The sequence below is a fragment of the Misgurnus anguillicaudatus genome, chromosome 1 (genome assembly GCF_027580225.2).
Source record: "Misgurnus anguillicaudatus chromosome 1, ASM2758022v2, whole genome shotgun sequence".
Lineage (NCBI taxonomy): Eukaryota > Metazoa > Chordata > Actinopteri > Cypriniformes > Cobitidae > Misgurnus > Misgurnus anguillicaudatus.
This window is the reverse complement of record NC_073337.2, coordinates 16,857,410-16,880,503: the sequence shown is the minus strand read 5'-3', so window position 1 is coordinate 16,880,503 and position 23,094 is coordinate 16,857,410. Positions and strand designations below refer to the sequence as shown.

General features: G+C 39.3%; 1 protein-coding gene and 1 long non-coding RNA gene across 2 annotated transcripts in view; one reads left to right on the top strand and one right to left on the bottom strand.

Annotated features, from left to right (window-relative positions):
- Positions 1-1,479, bottom strand: part of kdm7aa (lysine (K)-specific demethylase 7Aa) — a 28,734-nt gene extending 27,255 nt beyond the window's left edge. Inside the window, exon 1 of the mRNA XM_073867335.1 lies at positions 1,322-1,479. Within this exon, the coding sequence (XP_073723436.1) occupies positions 1,322-1,419 (98 nt within the window). The 5' untranslated portion in view covers positions 1,420-1,479. The remainder of the gene's footprint in view (positions 1-1,321) is intronic.
- Positions 1,480-1,616: 137 nt separating this feature from the next.
- LOC129432310 (uncharacterized) lies at positions 1,617-22,589 on the top strand. Its single transcript, XR_008640049.2, has 3 exons — positions 1,617-1,792; positions 21,457-21,573; positions 21,825-22,589. It is a non-coding gene; the product is annotated as an uncharacterized lncRNA (long non-coding RNA).
- The last annotated feature ends 505 nt before the right edge of the window (positions 22,590-23,094 follow it).

The window sequence follows — 23,094 nt, the reverse complement described above, 5'->3', positions numbered from 1 at the left end:
GTACTCCTTCACAGTACATCCCTTTTCATAACATGGAATAATGTGACATCAGAGGACAAGATAAACATGACATGATAAGGCATGATTATCATACCTTCTTCCAGTGTGGAAATTGGCACAATGTTTAAATGCATGCACTTGTTGAGACATTTCACCATTTGATCTGAGGTGATTAAAATTATTTCAAACCACAACCCTTAGGAATTTAAGTTGTCAAAAAGAAATGAATAATATTGTTTGGTTTTTTTAAGCACCATACTCACAATTTTTGGGGACATGTACCTGGTAGTGGGCCTATGATTTATGAATATGGTCAGCCTGCAGTATTATTTATTTATATTATCAATTGAAGAGCTCGGATGCAGTCTGACATGTTTTCTTGTAAATTTTTTATCAGATTCTGCCAACAAACTGGTATTTCTGAATGACCTGAAGCCAGGATTAAGCGGATTTAGGCAAAAGTATTAGATGAACGTATAATACGTGCCAAGAGCATTTGGTTATCATTATCATCTCCTTTTTGCTGGAGGTGATTTAGAGGCTTTTGCATCGTTCTTTATTGTTATCTGTATGCTATTAAACCCCAGTTATTATAGAAGTATCTAGAGATCTAGGGATGCAACAATAGGACATTTTTAACAGACTGATTTTGAAAAAAATCTATTGGCCAAATACAATATTTTTCACTTTCTGAGAAGTTATTTGCTATCAAATATTTCTTATTAAAATCACCATGGCCCATACATAGGTGCATCAAGTATCACATATTAAATGTGGTAACAATACCTTTTAGGTGTTACCGTAGTGAACATTTGTATAGAACAAGTCCATCCAGTTGACAATCAGATTAAAACTTTCAGTCACATAAACATAAAAGCCACTATCAACATGTATAATGTATTACACAAATTAGTGTGAAAACCTTAGCAAGATAAGTTGTAAAAATATGTCATACTCAAGCAGACCGAAGATTTACTCGTACAATCACAACACTCACACTCAGGTTAGCCATGTGGCTTTGGCAGCTCATTTCAAATAGAAATAAATATTTTTAATCTCAATGTAGAGCATTAGAAAACATAACATTTAATTAAACTCCCACTGATTATTTTTTACATTTATTTTTTACATAAACCGATCAATGTCGCTTAACAAATACGAGTCGAACGTGCTCGCGCACCGTCATATTTAAATACCCTCAACGCGCGTCACCCGGACTTTCACATGACACCCTTCATTTACAATCAAATTACCGCCATGGCAGGGCACCCTATACATACCAACCCTCACATATCTGTTAAAGACACCATAATGTACGTACCTGCCGTGAAACCAGTCCTTACAAATGTCGCATTCGATCATAAACAGGTTATAATCATAGGGCTGCCGGCAGACACAGTAGAGCTGGGCAGCCGCCATCTTCCTAATGTCCCTAAACAACGCTGAACACGGTGTGGGCGGGATCTGCGTCGACGAACACTCCCGAATGGAACATTGGGGCGTGGTTATCATGACCGGAAAATGCCGAAGGCAAATCTTTACAATAATGAGTGTGTCTTCCACTGCAGACATGAGCAAACACACGAACACTGTCTGGGGGTGTTTCAATGAATGGAGAGAGAGAACGGAGGCGTATGACGTCTCAATAAGTGTAATTCCTACACAGTGTTTCGTGTGTTGGCAACAGGGCATTGTACAGCTTGACCTGCTTTTCACCATACTGAAAACTCAATGGCCTACAATGATAATGGCAGCTGACACACATTGTACTGCTTGAGGGCTGACACTAAAAGTAAGTCAAGTGTATATAATGTACGCTGTAAAACACAATAATAAAAAATAATAAAAATCGTAATGTTATACTTTGTATTATAATATTGTATAGTAGTAACTTTATATTAATTCCATAAAATAATATAGAAATGTCAGTAAAATGCGAAGACATTTACATATAAATAAACCGAAGAATCCCAATTCATTCATAATGGGCGTGCTGCACGTGCTCTACGTGATCAGCTGCGAGCTCTATGACATGCGCAGATGGGGGCGGGGCATAGACCATCTGCGCACGTCACACAATACACAAGCTATTTCAATTATTTAAATTTTAACAGATCTTTATAAATATTATATTATACATAAAGCTTACAAATGAATGTAAATAGTCAGTGATACTGTAACGTTTATAAAATAGAGTGACATTTGAAATTTAACTGTAATAGGCTGACGGAGTTTAGATATGAAGTAACTGCACGTTTTAATTTTATTTTAAAAACATTGTTATATATATTAAGGAGTTTGCTTTACAACTAATCAAATATATATTTAGAGGTTACTTTACGCATAGAAAACTGTTTTGTGGACGTGGGCTCCATCTACCGTTGAATTGGATCACAAACGTTACAAAATGTTTTATTTTTCAGTAGTCCATTCAAACTTATATTTCGACTAAAATTACTTTTTTCTCTTGGTTATCTGTTTTTAATTATTGCAAGTGGTATTCTGCATACCTCTGTAAAAATCTCTTTATATAATAATTTATATGGTAGGCTATAGACTATAATTTATGGCTGAATTATATATATATTTTTTAATAATAATTTCTTTATTTTTACAAGTAGTAGTAGTGGTAGTCATTATAAGTATAATGAAATTTACTTATAAACAAACAACCTAGACAATTAATAACATCCTAGAATCAGTTAAATGTCTTTAAAAAACATTCAGTTTTTGACTGAATGGACAGTTAAAATAGCTTTTTATTGAGGTAATAACACTGTGATTAGAATATCTAATGTGAATTATAAATTAAATGAATAGTTTTATTATCATAATAAGGTGAAAACATCGTGATCAGTATATCTGATGTAAATAAAAAATTCACAAAAATGTGCACATCCAGCCAGTACAAAGCTGAAGTTACAAACTCAGAAATGTATTTATGAATTGCTACGTTTTGGAAGTCTACTTTCTGTAAGACCTTTCAGAAATATTTATATAACAAAATGTAATAATGACAACAACACTGGCACACCACAGCTCCAGAAACAGATATTTTATTTCATGTTCTCAGCACAGTTGACCATTCAAGCCAAATGGATGGCTCTTTATCAGACAATCCACAGCAACAATCAAAACAAGTGTTTTATTATACTGACATACAATGGTAAACAAATAGCAAGAAAATAACCTATCTTTACATAAAGGTTTTAACCACTTGAGGGCGCCAGAACAGCATTGTATAGAATTGATGTTGTTTGGCTTATGGCTGTGCGTAAAGCAGCATACAATCACATTGTTCTTACTGTTTCTTCAGTATGTAGAAATTATACTGTGTGTAATATTACATATTTTCACAGGCATAAACCAAATGTCTGAATTGCTAATGCACCTCATGCAATGCAACACTTAAATGCATTCAGCTTGTCCTAATAATCTATGTAGGCTATATTTTCCATGCTGTTTGTCTGGTGTTTAATAAAGCTTTACAACGTTGGATCTTGATGTCGGATCAGCGTTGGATTTTGACATCGGATCAATATTGGATCTTGACGTTGGATAAGCATTGGATCCTGACGTTGGATCAGCATTGGATTTTGACGTCAGATCAACGTCGGATCTTGACGTCGGATCAGTGTTGGATTTTGGCTTTAGATCAACATTGGATCTTGACGTTGGATCAACGTTGGATTTTGACGGCGGATAAGCGTTGTATCTTGATGTTGGATCAGCGTTGGATTTTGACGTCGGATCAACGTTGGATCTTGATGTCAGATCAGTGTTGGATTTTGACGTCAGATCAACATTGGATCTTGATGTCGGATCAACGCTGGATCTTGACGTCAAATCAACGTTGGATTTTTAAGTTGGATCAATGTTGGATCTTGACGTCGGATAAGTGTTGGAGCCTGACGTCGGATCAGTGTTGGATTTTGACGTCAGATCAACGTTGGATCTTGACGTCGGATCAGTGTTGGATTTTGACGTCAGATCAACGTTGGATTTTGACGTCGGATCAACGCTGGATCTTGACGTCGGATAAGCTTTGGATCTTGACGTCAGATCAGCATTGGATTTTGAAGTCAGATCAATGTTGGATTTTGACGTCGGATTAACGCTGGATCTTGACGTCGGATAAGCGTTGGATCTTGACGTCAGATCAGCATTGGATTTTGACGTCAGATCAATGTTGGATTTTGATGTCAGATCAACGTTGGATTTTTAAGTTGGATCAACGTTAGAATTTGACATCAGATCAACGTTGGATTTTGACGTCGGATCAATGTTAAGTCTTGACGTCGGATCAACTTTGGATTTTTACGTCATTTTAATGTTGGATTGTCATGTCAAGCCAAAGTTCGGTCTTGACATCAGGCCAAGGTTGGGTCTTGATGTTAGCCCAACTTTGATCAGATGTCAAGACCCAACAGTGACCTGACGTCAAGCCACAACGTTGTTCTAACCAGTGCTCGAATTGAGTCTTATGGGGGTCCCCACCATGACATAGCAGCAAACCTAAAATGGCAACACATTACTACTACTCAAATATATGATTTATGTAATATTTTCCAAAATGTTTTTGTATAAAGGTTGGAATAATTTATTAATAATTTCAAAATATAATAATTGTATTTAAAATACATTGTAAAATATATTAAGGAGTTTGCTTCACAACTAATCAAATATAATTAAGATTGTTGTAATAAGAAATACATCGGAAAACTATATATCAGATTCAATTCAGTTCTATTAAGACATCAAACTATAAAAAATCAACATTTCTGATTGAGTAAAAAAGCTACAGCTACAGGGATTTTTATAATTTTCTTTTCTCTATTTTTTGCTTTTTTATTGACATGGGGATGACATAAAAATACAGGGAGAGCGACTATAAGTATACAAGAGCATTCAACTCCCAAATTTCTCTAGTGGTATTTTGATGTAAAATGCTATGTTTCCATTGGGAGCATTTTCAGTTCTGTATTTTAATTTGCACAATTTGAAGGGTAATGGAAATTAAGCTTGTGATTCGTGTAAGATGCTTGAGAGTCTCCCTCTAGTGGGATCTGTGATATTACAGCCTTCACGTACCACTGGGGACCTGTTACTTGCTAGGTTGCATATTCTGGTTGATATATCCTCATATCCACGAGAAAGATCCCTCCTTTAATCCACCTTTCTCGCACAATTTGAAATATTGATATCTGTGGCACAAAATTGCACTAAACGAAGTGCACACTGCATGATTGAATCCATAACCTTTAGCACAGACCATCTAATGTTACATTCACACTTTGAAACTTTACTCATTAGCATTACGTTACAGGAATGCTCTATCTTTAGATGTGCTGACAGGCCATATCCCATGATTCCACCTTAAAGTGTTGTTGTTGAACAGATAGACACCTTAATGCTTCGTAATCCTACAACTTCAAACCTGTAGCCAACGCTATCTTTCTCTATCACACTTGTATGCAAGCTTGCTCTGTTTGTATTAAGTTCTTCTTTAATTTGTAAAAAAAAAAATTTTTACCAGTTGATAAAATGTATTTGACCTCATTTCCCCCAATGACGTATTCGAACAGATGGCAAATCTAAGTCATGCTACATGTCATAACAGACAGATGGTGTATATATATTGCTTGAAGTATCAGACTTCTTCCTGTGAGTTTACTCACCTCCAGATGTCTATATTACTTTTGTTTGCTTATAGTTTTCTTTGGCATTATGTTTAAATTATTTGTGTTTTCTGTACAAAAATCTGATGCTATTTTGTTTACAATATTGTTGTATTATGTTTTTTTAGTTACCTACCACCCCTAAAAGTCAATTAAATATATCAAACTGTGGTTGGTCTCTTTACACTAATGACAAGCCACACACTCTGTACCCTTCATATGATGTAACCTAGACTTTGCAGATAGTTAAAAGGTCTGGCTCTGGAAGACTAAAGTTCATCTGGTTAATAGTTTACAAGCTGAAGTACTAACATTTCTGACAAATAGGGGGTGATATTTGCCTTTGGCAAAGGTCCAAACATAGAGCCCTGCGGTACTCCAGTCCCTTAGCCATAATTTCATTGTCTGCTGACACTGTTGTAATCACTGCTAATTTTTCAGTGTGGTAATGGCTTTTCAAGCTTATTGTTTGGTGTATCACTTATGCAATGATCCACAGGAACATGAAGCCAGAGCGAGGAAAAAATGTGAGGAATGAGTAAGTGCAATGCATTCCAGATGAGGCTGAATGCTAAGCGTCTGGTGTCTTTATGTGTGTGTGTGTTGTGCCTGCGGGCTGTAAAGTGAGGTCTTGGGTGAGTCTTGGTTGACTCAGTGAAATGGTTGTTGTTATAAACCCTTGGCCTGCTGATTAAAAGAGTTAAGAAGCAGACAAAAAGGTCTTTAGACCTGCAATTATCAAGTTTTGGGGTTGAATAGGCATCAAAGATATTCATTGTCCCCAAACCCTTGTAAGCTAAATTGCATTAATAATTAAAAATGTTAGTTTAAAATTTGTACAAAGATAAAACCAAGAAAGATATTTTGTAGAGTCAAACTTAAAGTCCCCATGAAATTAAAACTGACAATTGTTATTTTTTAATGTAATATTGCAGTGTTTATTATAAACAATTTATCTGTGTAAGTCATTATACTTATTTTATTTATGTGCCCTCATAAACTTCAATCAAAATAAAAATTTTTAATTCTGCCCTCATGTGGCGATCATTCTCTGATGACATCAGCTAGACAGCTTGGGCGGGAACATTCGTTATCTCTGCCCCCTCCAAATGTCAGTCTGCAACACGTTCTAAATAAAATGCCTACTTTTCCATAGACAAGTTTCCCGGGTGAAATAGGCGGGCCGCCATTAGCTTTTCACTCTGCCAACAACTTCCGGTTAGCGTCTTTTACTGTCTTTGGTTAGCGTGCAGAAAAAGTAAACTATGGATGGTGTTACACGCCGACACGGCTCCGGGACATGTTGTGCTGTTCGCGGTTGCAAAAAACTCGTGGCGAAAACAAACTCGCTGATAGGAAGTGCTTGGCAGACACAACCGGAAGTCGTTGGCAGAGTGAAAGGCTAATGGCTGCCCGCCTATTTCACCCGGGAAACTTGTCTATATCCAATCAAAAACACAAAAACCACGCACACTATTTTCCTTGTGCGATATTCCGTTTCACTCGAAAATATGTCACAACACGGAAGTTGATCGTGACTTCTGGTTCACGAGGACTTTAAATTCCTGTTTTATAATTTTGAGCCATTGCTGATTTTGTTTAATAATGATAGTTTGATGTTGATATTTGGTTGATTTTAAGTGTTGTAAAATAATCAAATCATGTCAACACCATTTTGACATAGACTAGACAACCCAACGTAAACTAAATAGACCTCGGGCTATTTTTCGGTTTTAATGTTAACCTGATTATCTTTCTCATGTTAAATAGAAGTAGTTTGCCAGGTGGGGTGGACCATAGACTGTAAAAAAAGATGGAGGACGCCCGTTCACTCTCTTCTATTGTGAAAAGTGCAGCTGCCAATGTCCCGATATGGCGCTGACATCTTGAGTCTGCGCAGTAGTGATTTTGGGACCAGTCCTGTGCAGTAGTGAGCAGGAAGTAAAGCCACAAAATCAAGGCCCCGCCCTCGCAGAATGCGTATATCACAGCTGTCAATCATGATGTGACACCACCGTTTTTATAGCATTAAATAACTAACTAAAAACCAACTTATTTTAACAATAAACACTTGAATTTACATCAGCTTCATAAAAACTACAGTAAATGACATAAACCAGCATTGGAAAAAAGATAATTGAAGTGTAATTAAGTTATTTAGTTGGTCTCAAGTCCCATTGAATAACATGGAGGAGGCGGGGTTTATGACCAATACTGGGACCAGTCACTGGGGGGCGATAGAGACGTTTTGGCTTCACTTTCAGGGCTTGTGCAGCACGCTTGGGGTGGACCAATAAAGGTTAACTTCAAAAAGGGACCAAAAACCATCTATTTTGACACTAACTATTTATATATATTTAACATCTGCAGCTAAAAATGTTAAATTTCATTCACACTTGCACCCGTTCAACCCTGTCAGTGGATCATGATAGGTTACGAGATTACAAGAACTACATCAATGGTTCAGATCAAGTGCTTCTCCAGGTCAAAAATCTGTATTTTTAACTGTTCCTTTAAGACTGTTTCAACATTTATGTTTGGAGAGGAAGCCCTACTTTGTGAATCTGCATTGACAGTACAATTACAGTGTAAACTTGGGATAATATGTAGTTCCATTAATAAGTAAAAAATGCTTGGAGCCATCAAAGGTTAAGTTCTGTGCTGTGGATCAGTCATCAATGATTCATGCACCACAGGTGGCACGTGGCCATTCGGTTGTGAATGAATGCCCTCTGTATTACATTGCTGGCCGATGTCCATTACCGTCTTTGCTATGTTTACATTATAATTAATCATTAACTCACTCACTGGGTAGTGGTCTATAGGCGGTTTGCATGGCCACCATGGTGAAGATTAATTGCACGTTGTGTGCACATATAAACACCCTGTGAAAAAAGATCATTCTCTGAAGGATTCCTGGGATGGTGTTAGCAAAAAGAGCATATTTTAGAAAAACTTTTGAGGAAAGATTTGAGGTCTGAAAGAGAAAGAAAGAGAAACAAACAAACAGCTGAAGTGAGATCCACACTCAAGGATATGATTCATTAATTCCAATAAGGATACACTGCCTTCATGTTTTGCCTTTAGATGCTGTCTACAAAGGCACCTCACTACTGTAGGTTTTGAAACAAGCAATTGTCTGTAGTTGCAACACATTGCAACAGAAAGCAAAACCTTCAAAGTGGTAGGTCACCACAGAGTTCGCAATTATATAGTTAGTGCTAAACAGGCTGTGAAAGATTGGATTGGACCCCGGGGATCCTACTGGCTCTATAAGCTGCATTGTAAGGCCGTGCTTACCCAACATGCCAATGAACATGCCACATATAAATTTACAACATGATCAATGCATCAAGTGATGAAGTGAATTGGGACATTGACAGGTTCTTCCTCCACCACTCGCTCCTTTTCTTCCTCTGTGATGCAGAATTTTTTTTATAATTAATGTTTTTTCAAATCCCAAGAGTTTCCAAGGATGTTTCTTAGCTAGAAATATGATACGTGCATTTACATGGACATTTCCATTAAAATCTAAGAGGAACTCACTGAATCAGAATGCTGATGCTGTAGAAGACTAATTATGATCTGCTGTGCACAGTGTTGGGGTAGTTACTCAAAAAATGTAATTAGTTACTAGTTACTAGTTACTTCTTAAAATTGTAATGAGATTACTTTACTAGTTACTGCATTTGAAAAGTAACTTCACTACTTATTACTTTACTTTCCTTTTTCTTAATTTACCACATAGATACATGGACATGGTTTAGGCGGGGTCGGCTGATGATGAGTGACTACTTTAAATGACCGGCCAGGGCTCTAGACTAACTTTTTGCACTGGTTGCACTGGTGCACCCTAATTTTTGACCCCATCGGATTTATAGTTCGCCCAAAAATTAAAATTCTGTATAATTTATTTGTAAATCAGGTTTGTAACTCTCGTGTTGTTGCAAACCTGTGTGGGTGTCTTTGTTCTGGTGAACATGAATGAAAATATTTTGAGGAATGTTTGTAACCAAACCATTCATGAGCCCCATTCACTTCCATAGTATTATTTTTTCCTACTATAGAAGTGAATGGGGCTCATGCTTGGTTTGGTTATTAACATTTCTCAAAATATGTTGCTTCGTGTTTATCAGAACAAAGATATTTATACAGGTTTGTAACAAAATTTATAATTTATTTTTGGGTGAACTGTCCCTTTAACACCGCAAGTTTAGCGCCCATGGTGGTTTCATACAGAATATAAACATGTAGGCTATTTTATAATTTTCATGTTGTCATTCCATTTTCCTTATACGAGTCATGCACAGTCCTGTTTGATAACCGGCATCCGCGCGATTAAAATAACAGTTGACCCGTTATCCGACATCAGCATCAATTTATTTCATACCCGTTTTACATAAAGACTGCGACCGGCCGCACCGCAAATCGTGATGTAAGTAGAAACCTTTAAAGATCTTCATGCAGAACATTGACAGAAATAAGCACAGGACCATGCTTGTTCAAATATATTATCATTTAATGTGAAACTTTGTGAGGGTCGGCTGATTGACAGCTGAGCGGTCAGCAGTGTTTGAACACTCATAAGCGCTGCGCTTATATTTATTATTACCTTATAAATTGATGATATGATTGCAGTGATTCCAAAGGGATGTCCAAAAAAACTCAAGTAGAATGTTAAATGTTTAAAGTTTAATGTCTCTTTCTCGCTGCCCTGTGTAAACCCACGCGGGTGATGGCATGAAACGCGTGAGGAGCTTGCATTTTGCATTACCTTAAATTACCTTAAATTATGGTCATACAAATAAAAGTAAAACAACATTCAAAACTGTAATGTGTAAATTTATTTATGTAAAGTTACACTCGCAATAATAACAAAACATTGTGCTTTTTTAAATAGGTAAAAAGTGTTTTTTGCTGCATCGGTTTGGGAGCGCGTTACACAATAAATAAACTCATATAGGCTACTTTTGAATTCGTTTTGTTAATTTGCTAATTATTTAAGGGAAACACATTTCATATAGGCTTATTTATTTTATTATTTTTTCACCAAAGAAAGACGTAATCATCACGTTCTATTCATTTTAATGCTTTTTGCGCATAAACTAACCCTTGGGGGAATTATTTATAAATGAATCAACAACGCAAATCAAGGAATTAACTTATTTCTCTATTTAAGACAGTCTGGCAGGGCGGTAACAGTGATACATCAAACACCGAAAAGTTTATAGGATTAGATTTGGAAGTAAGATTATGAAGAAAACAGCGGTCCTGAGACTCCTGACTCCTGGCTTTTTTCTATAAATTGAGCGCACGCGACATTGCTGTTCGGGTTACGTTCAAATAATTTCTTTAAAAGAATTATGCTCTGGCTCTGACTCGATTGAGGTTCATTACCTAATTCCGTCTTCGGGTAAGTTAAGCAGGATCTTTCGCCACAAGTGTTGTATTGCCATGTTGGGCTTACAAATGCTCAGACAGGTTGCTCATCGCGTTGTCAGCAGTTGAAAGACACTTGTCGTGTGGGCATAGTGTGCATTTCACACGAATATTTTTGTCCTTTCGAGCAATACGCTGAAAGTTATGTGAATATCGCCCCAGTGGCTGAAACCCTCCGTCTTCATTTCCCGCTCCCCTTTGCACCAGCAGCTCCGTCAAATCAATCTCTATGGCAACGGCACACGTACAGGGGACACGCATGCACGCACCACTTAAATAGACAGAACTTTACACCCAGGCAAACACTGCTTGGGTAACGCAGGAAAGCGCGTTCCTATAGTCTAGTAAAGTAGTGTAGTTACCAATATTATTAGTGTAATGCGTTACTTTACTTCGTTACCCAAAAAAGTAATGTAGTTACTGTAATCCGTTACTTTGTAACTCGTTACCCCCAACACTGGCTGTGCATGTGTTGACAGGTCAAGCTGGTGCGTTTTGGATGATGTATGTTGTTTGCTAGAAGACTTACTGTGTGTGAGTGTGAGAATCTGACAGAGCATATCACAGCCTTAATGAATACAGTCACGGTAAGATGAGAGAGATCATAGACTGCAGCAGATGAATGCGCCAACATAATCAGCATTATGGTATAGGCTCTATCATTTAGTGAACTACTGCTTATTTGTGACACTGTATGTGAAATCCATGCTAAATTCTCATAATCGAATTGATTTTTTTTAGTCATCGATTTCACTGTGAATTAATGTAGAAAAGAGTAATGGGTTTTCACTCGCTCACTTTTGTATTTTGGTAAAAGGTCCCATAGCACACATAAACTGCTGTCAATTACACAACCTCATCTTTGACATAAACTTAAAAACATGAATGGAGAGTAACAGAGTCTAGAATGAAGGCTTGAACGTCAGTGTTATTATTTTTTTTCATTAGCTGCTCAATAGTGGGCGTTACTTTAGTGACAGTTATATAGCTGAGAAGCTTTTAAGTAATTGAATTAGGAAAATATATGAGGGGCAACAGCTTAATTAACATGCCTTTAGGAGAACATTTCCTCCAACCCATACAACAGTATACTGTAAGTTATTTGTCACCTCCCATAAATATGACCCATTGGACCATTTGCTAAATTAGCGCCTCTACTGGCAACAAGCGAGGCAACAGAAATTTCCCCTTTAATGCAAAATGAGGTTTTATTTGATAATTGCTGATTCTTGTATCAATTGGTAAAGCATTGTGTTAACAGCGAAAAGATAATGGGCTCTATCTTACACTCGGCGCAATGCAGCGCAATGCGCGACGCAAGTGTCTTTTGCTAGTTTCCACCCTGCGCAATTATAATTTTCTTGTTTAGCGCCGCGTTGTTTAAAAAGCAAATGCATTTGCGCCCTATGTTGCGCCCATGGGCGTTCTGGTCTGAAACAAGGTGTGTTCAGGCGCATTGTTAGTGCGTTGCTGTTTTAAGGCAACTAAAATAGACTATGCCATTTACCAACAAAAACCTGCTCTAAAGTCTAAAGTCAATGGCGCAATATGTTTTTTGTTATTTAAAGAGCGCATTAGTAATATGCGCCTAAACTGGACGACAACGCGGGTTTGCTTAACACATACATGAATGCACAGCAGCACAAAAACACTTTTAAATATGAAAGATTAAAGGATTGAATGTAAAAGATTATTATTGAGTCTCTTGGACATAAATGAGGATTAATTATGAGACGTTAGAAGGCACAAAGAGCTGCTTCACCTGTAGCCTAGTAAGTAAATAAATGCTTTGCTTTAAACGAATGCATCAGTTTTTAAATGTTTTTTTATAAATGCAACCTCACGGATTTATTGTATATGATGACTCTGGACTGTACCTGTGGATATGGTGAGATGAGAAACATTTTTAAGTAATGCTTAAAAAAAACTGACGCTGTCCAAGTGCTAAAACGTGCAGAGAGCCGTTTGTAAATTCTTTATCTCCTCTTTGTTACAAATAAAGTATTTTTACAGTACACAATTATTTAACATTAATCTTAAACTGGAGATCTTCTTCCTCCGCTTAGTTTTTCAGTTTACAAAGTCCGTCATCTAAATAGGGATTAGACATGGCGCCAGCGCAACTGGCTTTTAAAGGGGATGAGATGTGAGACTCTCATTGGTTTATTGCACGTTACGCCCGAAATACTCCCATTTCTCATTAAAAAAATTGTACCAACCCATTTGCACAAACCATTTTTCCCGTCGTTAAATTAGCAAAAGTGGATTCGGACACACCCATTTAGACGTTGCGCTGTGCGCTTTAGACAATGCGCTTAGATCGTTAAAATAGGGCCCAAAAAGTTAAATCCAAGTTATACCTTTAATTTGTTGTAATTTCCTTTGGATAAAAACGTTTGCATAAATTTACATAAGAAAGCATTTTGATTGGTAGTGATGGTCAAATGTCATTTCATGCTGATTCACATACATTTTTTTATGCCAGCTAGATGGCGCTTAAATTTAAAACATATCTTGGCAACTTTGTCGCTAGATTTAACGACTTTTCAGACCCCCTTGGTGACTTATTTTTAAAAAAGCAACTAGCGACAAATCTAGCGACTTTTTCTGGCGTTATTGGAGACTTTTGGAGACTTTGACGTGAAAGCGCGTGTCATTTACTCTTCTCAACGAGCAGCTGCAGCCGCTTCCAAAGGCTCCACCACTCACAGGCGGCCTAGTCCTCGCGCAGCAGACCAGTTCTCTCCCAGCTGCAGTCAGGGCAGGAGATGTGGTTAATCTCTCTGCGCCCAGACTGCATAATCGTGCATGTGGGAAGCCGGAGCTGGCTGATCCTGCGATTACTTACATTTATGGCAGGGTGTAAATGTAAAATTGTCTTTGAATAAAAAAAAAACACCAAAATAAATAAATAAATAAATAAATGTATTTGAGTGAGCTGAGCAGCAGCAGATTCAGAACAGACAAACTTTTATGGAGCTGATCAACGCGTTAATGAGCTATGTACCTAGAAAACAACATTTCCCATCATTTATCAGCGTATCCTCATATGTTTTGAAACTGGACTGTTTGGACATTTAAATATGAACATACACATGTTTCGTTTTATAAGAACAGAAGCAGATAAACGAACGAGAAAAAATGTTTAGGCATTCATGTGTATTAAAATTAAATAAAGAGAGAAAGGGAAACCTGAAACAGCCAATGTAGTAAGAATGCAAATACGACGTGATGATGTCACTGGTATGCCAATGAGGCAATGACGTAATCTAGCGACATTTAGCGACTTTCCAAGCAAGCTTTAGCTACTTTCCATTAAAAATTGTTGGCAACACACTGCTCAAGCCTAGTTTCTCTCTTCGCTCTCTTTACAAGTTGCTGCCGGCATGGCTCATACAATAAGATGTCTACCATGTCTGTGAAGATCGTGACTTGTGCCAGGGCTAGTATCGCTAATCATAGCTTACATCAACTTTTACTAGCAGTGATTTTAAATGGATTGATCCAAATAACATTACAAACTTTAACTGTCGAGTAGAAACTTTGCGACTGAGGCATCAGTGGGAAGCCCAACCTGTGCTTTTAGAGCACGCCAGCGTGTGAAATGATCTGGTCTTTTTCTTTCTTCAGAGGCCTTTCTCTTCTTGTCATACAATTCGTAAACACTTTTTCTCTTGTGACCCTCAGACATTTTGAAAAAATACGGTGATACTGCGAGCTTTAATGAATAGTTGAAACTGTAGCCCACCACACATATACACCTGAAAGTGCGCATATGCAGAAAGCGAACCTAGGGACGAGCACGTACGACGGCCTTTCGTAAACATATTACCAGAATGACTGATAACTAGGATGACCATTAGTCTTGATGATCCACCCGGAAAAAGAAAATCTTCCCCTATACCTTTAAGGTACATTCACATTATAAGCATTATTCACATTTTGTCTTTCAAAAGAGGCGTTTCTAAATCTGGTCATCATAAACAAACGAGTAACGTCCACTCCAGTAACTGACGAGAGAAGGATAACGTTAACTCCACTGCTTCGCTCTCATTGGTAGTCAACAATGCACTTTAAAAAAAACTTTGCTGCCTTAAAAATTTTTTGTCAAATCAGCTCAGATTTACAAGTCATGTCAACAGAGATGAGTTGTCACAACTTATAAAATATAGTTGAGAAAAGTGAACTTAATTTTATAAGTTATAACAACTCACCTGTAGTTATAACAACTCCTCTCTAGTCAAGATAAATAATAGTAAGTTGAAATTACTTGTAAATCCGAGTTGATTTAACAAAAAAATTTAAGGCAGCAAAGTATTTTTTAAAGTGTGGGAATATGGAAATTTGAAGAGAAACATACAGTATAAGGCAAATTTCTATGCTCTATGCATCATCCTCCTATATCCACAGCTTGTGATAACACCGCTCATGTTTGTAATGGTCCCATATGTTTGTAATCGCGTGTGGCTGATTGGCCTGCCAGTTTGCAGTAATGAACCCATTTCCCAGGATTCTCAAAGTGGACTTGAACAGTGTTTGAACCTTTCATCAGCAAATAAAGTAATGGCAAAATGAGGTTTTCCAGTAAAGTACCAAATCCTTATGTAAATGGATACATGATGTAGTCCATCTGCTGGTCACAGCTTTATCTATGCCAGATCCATACCTGGAATTTTTAGAAGGAAGTTTGATGGATGTCCAGACGCCTACGGAAGTTTGATTGATTACTAAGAACATGTAAAACATCAATTGTTAAATCTAACTGGCATTGTGGATGTGTAGGGAACAGTGGACAGTGAAGCTTTAAGTGAATAAAGGCACACGGTTAGTGAGTTCTGATTAGTTGACAGGGAGTTGCTATGCGGTTGCTAAGGTGTTTCGAGTAGTTTTTAGTCATATGTGGTTGCTAAGGAGACCTTAAGCCCGATTTATAGTCGTGCATAAGCTCTACGCCGTAGCTACGTCGTAGGTTATCTGTAGCCTGTGCATAGCTCTGCATAGCCTGACATGCACCTCGCAAAATTTTGAACAGCGCGTCAGTTCTACACAGACCGCAAACACTGTGATTGGTCCCATAGAACTTTTCCTGTCAGGTAAAAAAACTGCGTCATAGATATTTTCGTTTGTGCCAAGTTGAGGAGTGATTTAACTCAAACTGCAAAAAAGTCGCTGTTTATTTACTTTCCTTCATTGCTGGTCTTGAAGTAAATAATACATACCAAGTTGCTGTTTCTTCATTTGTGGGTTAACGCGGATGACGACGCAAAAGTATAAATGAAAACCGACGCGGAACCTACGCTGTAGGACCTACGCACAACTATAACGAGCCCTTTAGTAGCTGCTAGTGGGTTGCTTAATGGCCTAAATTGACAGCACTCACCCTTAGGACACTACAGCAACTTTTTGCCGTACCAAACAGTTCTTGTTGTGTTCCATTCTGTGCGGATCATTTCCCACTGTGAGGCTGATACTAGCTTCCTTTGTAATGTAATACAAATATGTCAACCGTTGCCTATAAGGTAACGCAAAAGTTTACAGACAGTATGCAATGTAAATAATGAACGTGTTATGAAAGATAATTTATTTTTGTTTTTTAGGACTACTTTTTACCTGATCTGTGTCTGCTTTACTTAAATAATGCACTTTTCCAAAGAAACATGTAGCCAGGCAACAGATCAGTGACATCACTACATGAATTCTATCAGTTAGGGGGCGTGTACAAGGCATTAACGCCGGTGGCCGGCGTATGTTTTCAGTTGTTTCCAATGGAAGTGCCGTTTTTTTAACTTTGGGTGAAACACTAAGTTCATCAATGTCACTTCTCACTCGACCGTCCAATCACAGTGGAGGAGGGGTGGGACAAATATCACAACATCCAACCGGCACATCGTACAACGACTGATAAACAAAGCAGAAGTATCACAGCAACCGAAACGCTGGCAAAGTGGCCACAGTAACCGACTGGTGTTTTCAGCCGCGTTTAAACCGAGGGTTGAATTCAGCCAATACGGAAGTGACTTAGGGGCTGATCACACCAAACGCGTTTATGGCAGTTGCAGGCGCCTTTTTTGAATGATATTCTATGTGTCAGGGTCCCGAATGTTAAGTGTATTTTGTCTTGTTTCTGGTGCCGGGATCCTGACACCCCCGTATCCGTGTTCTGCGTCTGTGTGGAGAGTCATGTGGTCTGTGTTTATGTGTTGTGTTGTGACATCGTGTTTCGTGTGGTAATTCATACCAAGGATCTTGTCAAGTTTAGTGTTTAGTGTTTCATGTCCTGTACCCCCTCGTGGGTTTTTGTTTTTGTGTATTTAAAATAAAGTGTTTTCTGTTTTCCCCGACATCGTCTGCACTTGGGTTCATCTGTTCTGCTAATTCCTGACAGAATGATTCCGCCATTCTTGAACCCAGCAGACAGCTCTGTTTTGGTTTTGCTTACCTCGTTTAGTTAGTCTTCGTCGACTGTTCCTGTCCGTCCAGTCCTGCCTTGTCCTGATGTCCGTCCAGTCCTGCCTTGTCCTGATGTCCGTCCAGTCCTGCCTCCTCCTGATGTCTGTCCAGTCCTGCCCCGTCCTGCCGTTGTCTGTGCCGTTGTGTTCCTGTGGCCGTGCAGTGAGCCCCGCGGTTGTGTTCCTGATCGGTGGCGTCTTCGGTAGGGCTACTGGTCGACGAGCTTCGCGGGAGTGTTCCTGTTCGGGGAGCTCCGCGGGACAGATCCGGATCGACGAGCCCCACGGAGTGTGCTGGTCGGTGAGCCCCGCGGATAAGTGCCGGGAAGGTGAGATTCGCGGGAAGTTCCTGGTCGGCGGATCCCGTGGGAGTGTTTGTACGTCGGACTGTCGCCGCGACGGAGCTCTGTTCAGCGAGCCCCGCGACAGGGGATCGGCCAGCAAGCTCCGGGATGCTCACTGGTCAGTGAGCCCCGCGAGCGTTCCTGTACGGCATGTCCTGTGTCTTGTTTGAGGTCGGCGGGCCGAGCGGTGCTGGGTTCCGGGCCCACTTCCTGGGCGGAGACCGTCTGTCCCGCCTTCTGTTTTCGGGGGTCCGGACATTGGGCACTGTCGGCCTTCTGGCCGTTGGACTTTGTTTATTGTTTTTGTCATGTACTGTTGTGTTGGGTTGCCGTGTGGCAACCCTTAAGGGAAGGGTAGTGTCAGGGTCCCGAATGTTAAGTGTATTTTGTCTTGTTTCTGGTGCCGGGATCCTGACACCCCCGTATCCGTGTTCTGCGTCTGTGTGGAGAGTCATGTGGTCTGTGTTTATGTGTTGTGTTGTGACATCGTGTTTCGTGTGGTAATTCATACCAAGGATCTTGTCAAGTTTAGTGTTTAGTGTTTCATGTCCTGTACCCCCTCGTGGGTTTTTGTTTTTGTGTATTTAAAATAAAGTGTTTTCTGTTTTCCCCGACATCGTCTGCACTTGGGTTCATCTGTTCTGCTAATCCCTCACACTATGGGCAGGGAGCGTATGCGCACTGTTTATGTGCGCCGAATGCCTTGCGCTGAGAGCGGAAAAGCACACAACGTAATTTGCATCTTTCCATTGTCCAATCGAACGAGGGGAGAGGCGGGCCTTTGGTTGTGGTGACCCTCAAACAAGGTCAGAGCAAGCGCTCTCTTTTTGAAGTTTCTGCTAATATGACAGTTAACAGCAAATAAGTGCTCACGCTTCAATATTTGATTGACAAGACAGCTGACTTGGTGGTTGCCTAGCAATATAAAAAGCCATGTCACACTGCTCTTTTTTTTTTCAAAAAAGCAATGCGTTTTGTGTTTAAAACGCTTTGGTGTGATTAGCCCCTAAAACTGCAATTCATCTGCAATTGGCTGGCTCCAAAAAGGAGTCAAAACCTATAGACCCCCATTATTTTAAAATGCCCAACTTTAAAGCAGAACTTAATGTGTTTACATCCTGGTACAAAAAGTGATTCTGGTCTGAACAGCAAATTTTGCCCTTCATAACAACTGTGAGGGGGGTGAATTTTTTTTAACTCGTCCACTTTCGACCACTTTCAACCACATCCAGAGGTGGTCGAAACCCCTTTCGATCGGATCGCTTTGGAGTTGCGGAACGCACATGTGGTTGAATGCGTTCGAACAGCCACACGCGACCGCCTTCTCTCCGCCCATTTATCTAATCTGAGGTATTAAACACAAGTTTTACGTCTTTTTTGACTTCTGGCGTGAACATTCGGTGAACAGCGCTATTTTTAGCCTTTCATTGATAAAAACTAAGCGGCTGATCTCCGTAGTTTCGTTTTGAAAGCGTGTGAAAGTTGCGCGATCCTATTTCTTCAATTGCGCTGAAAATTCAAAGAAAGCTCTTACATACTCATGAACAAAACACTGTGCAGCATGTTTACTTGCTAAACAAGCAGTGCACTCCGACATAATATTAGTTTGCGTCCATATAAACTCATAATTACTCCCGCTCGGGTTTGAATGACAGCAGAGAGACTCGCCCACCGTCTCACAGACCACCCCCTTATAGTATTCAGCACAGAAGCGGTCGAAAGTGGACAAAAGAGACGGATTTAAATACCAGGTGTAAACGTAATGTGTCTCTCTCGTCCACTTGTGATCCGATGGATGAAAACACATCTTAATACCAAGTGTAAACAGCCCCATAGCAACCAAAGCGCTCAGCTGAAAAAAAGCTGGCAAGCGCCTAAAGTCGGCATCCGCCTGCCGTTTCAACCTCGTTTAATCGCTTTGGTGTGCACGCTACCTCAGTGTAACTATTCCTACCATTCTTAAAATAGTTTAGTCTGATGGTTGAAAAGGTCTGTATGATATTTTTCTCCCTTTCGGTGTAATTGAATTTTCATGCGTTTAAAGGCGGAGTCCACGATGTTTGAAGAGCGGTTTGGAGAAGGAGACGGGCCGACTACCAAAACACACTTATAGCCAATCAAATCAAATCAAATGCCGGTTTGCGTATGTGTGGGGCGGGTCTATCAACAGAAGGTCCAGATTCTATTGGGGTAGGGGCGTGTTTGTTTGGGTGATTTCAAATATCAACATTGGCTTTCAAACATCATGGACTCCGCCTTTAAATATTGAAAGTTGTACTAGATTTACATTTTAAAGTTTGATATTTAGGATTATAAGTTTGCTTATTCCCTTAGGAGTTGTGCACACCAAAACTTTTACGCCCGTGGCCGGCGCATGTTTTCAATTGTTTTCAATGGAAGCTCAGCGTTTTTCAAATAAGCCAGCAGCTAGCGGTTCCGTGCTGAAACCGCCGTCTGGCGTTTTTTCCGTGCTCAGCGCCGAGAGTTGAAAAATTTTCAACTTTGTATGAAAAGCTCCGCTCGTCAATGTCAGTTTTCATGCGGCCGTCCAATCACAGTGGAGGAGGGGCGGGACAAGTATCACAGCAACCAACCGTCTAACAGCTGACGTATCAGAGCTACCAAAGTGCTTAGCTGAAGAAAGCTGGAACTCAGCTGAAAAACAGCTGGCATTTGGCGTTGTCTAGGCATTTTCAGCCGCTTTAAAAAGTTTTGGTGTGCACAACCCCTTAGTGTGCACTGTGCACTACTAATAACATATTGGTATTTATCAATTTGCTAATGAATACTTATTAAATCATTATTAAGGGTGGGGTTATTTATTTAGAAAAAGACAACCATATATTGCATGTTTAATTCCAATGTACATTTTATGGTTGTGTTATACTACTTAAATCTGGTATGTGTGCTGAAGCCTCGTTCATTAAAGACTTAATACATCATCTGAATGTATCCTCCTTCAACTGCTCATTGTAAATTAAACCTAATTGAATTGCACTGTGTGGATGACAGGCCCCTCTCAGATCTCAATTTACATAAGGATTGGTCATGCTTGTCTGCAATGACCTCTGGCCCCAGGAAGCATATAAAACAGCAGGATGTTTGGACAGGGTGGATTCATAACAGCCTCCCCCTAATGTATTACCAGTACTGTTTCATTCCACCATCGAAGCTATAACCCAGATCAATCGGATGAATGCAACTTTGTCTTACTTATTCATACTTATTTGGACAAATGTATTGTTATTGATAAGAAATATGTATATTAATGGTCTCTGTAAAATAACTGAATTGCAGTTCTGATTCGCAATTAAAACTTTATTGCCATATTCTCTGGTTCTGGTGAACTATTTCCCTTAATAGCCAAATCAAAAGTGTATTATTATCATCAGTATCCACAACGTTAGTTTATTTAATGCCACCAACAAAATATTGTACATATTCAATATGTTACCCACCCCTGATTTGCATGAGTTTCTAAGCAAAAGCATACATGCGTTTCCATCATCTGCCTTTCATCTGTATGTCTGTCTATGTGTTTCCCAGTGAAATGAATACACAGCTGTACAAGGTGAACCTCAGGCCACCACACAATGTAAGGCCTGGTCTTCCCGTGGGAGCACCAGAAGCAACAGATATCCTGCCTGAGGTTCTCAGCCGCAGGTGAGTGAGCTTGGTAGGTGTCAAGGGGACAAAGAGACAGGTTTAAGTAGCTATCCGGGGGTAGGAGGTTTCATATAAGGGTTGCAGTATAGGAATACAAAATGTGTTCAGAAGTATATCAGTTATTCCACAAGGGACGGTTCTCCGTCCCAGAGAGACGCGCAAGGTCTCAGACGAAAAATCTCACATCGTGCATCTGCATTCAATGGCTGCTGATGTAACTGATATGCTTTGTCCTTTGCCCTCAACAGAAAGCCCAACATTCATCACGCGGGACTTGACTTCTGGAACATCTGTCATTTGGCTGCATGCCTGGGTCACCGCTCTCGTCTGTGATGAATGAATGCTAATGGAAACTGACGTTACGGCCATGAGAGGGCTTGCCCCCTTATTCAACCTGCATACCTGAATTTAGCATGATTTCTAAGGTGTCCTTCACCTGTGGTGAATTCAGGGTAGAGTACAAGCATGTTAGTGTGTGTGAACAGACACAGTATTTTGACCTTCAGTTAGTTTTGGTTATGCTACGGTACTTACCCATACAAAGGTACTGTTGCTATCTGACTGCAATATTCTGTAGGGGATGGATCATGTCCAAAAATATGTTTTTAATTGTTTAAATGTTTAAGCTTTTGAACTGCTTAACACATTTCTGAAATGCAGGTCTCACTTAGTATCACATTGGGGAATGTTTCAAATAACTGGAAAATTTGGATGTCTCGGAGAACTTCGCCAATTGTAATCTATTAGTTGCACTGCCCAGTGCAATCGTTTGAGTATCTTTCATTACCTTATTTCCCCTGAGGTCGAGAAGGTCACCCTTGAGACTGCCACATCAGGACAGACAACTGACCTATGACCTTTCCAAGGGCTCAGTAGGAGAATCATGACCATTCATAGGAGTTAAAGCTGGTGTGATTTTCTAGGAGAATGACCCAAGGTGTATTGATACCACACCAGTATATGGAATTAAATACTGAGCCATTCATTCAATGAATTTAATCAAAGCCAATAATATGCAATTTGGTGTCTTTGTTTGAGGTCTTACAACAATAAAGCAGTAGCCTACTTGTAAAATGTTAAGCTTCACAATGTCCTTAAAGGGTTAGCTTGTCCACCACTGTCTGTTCATGAGTGACACTGAGTTTATCAAATAAGATAAGAAATTGTCCTCCTAGATCCATATCTTTATTTGGTTATGGAGTAACATTAGCTTAGTAACATATTCCAGTAAATACCAATAAATTAATGTCCTTAAGTTAACATACAAGGCACTTCATAGTCTGCCTTCTCAGTACATGTTTGAGCTTTTAATACCTTATGTTCCTAGTCGCAATCTGCGATCTTCCCAGAGTGGTCTTCTAGTTGTCCCTAAAACAAGACTGCGTTCGCAGGGGGGTCGCGCTTTCTCTTCTTATGCCCTTAAACTTTGGAACTCCATTCCAATTGACGTTAGGGAAGCAAACTCACTGTACCTTTTAATTTCTTGTTAAATCATTTTATTTTCGACTAATTTTTACT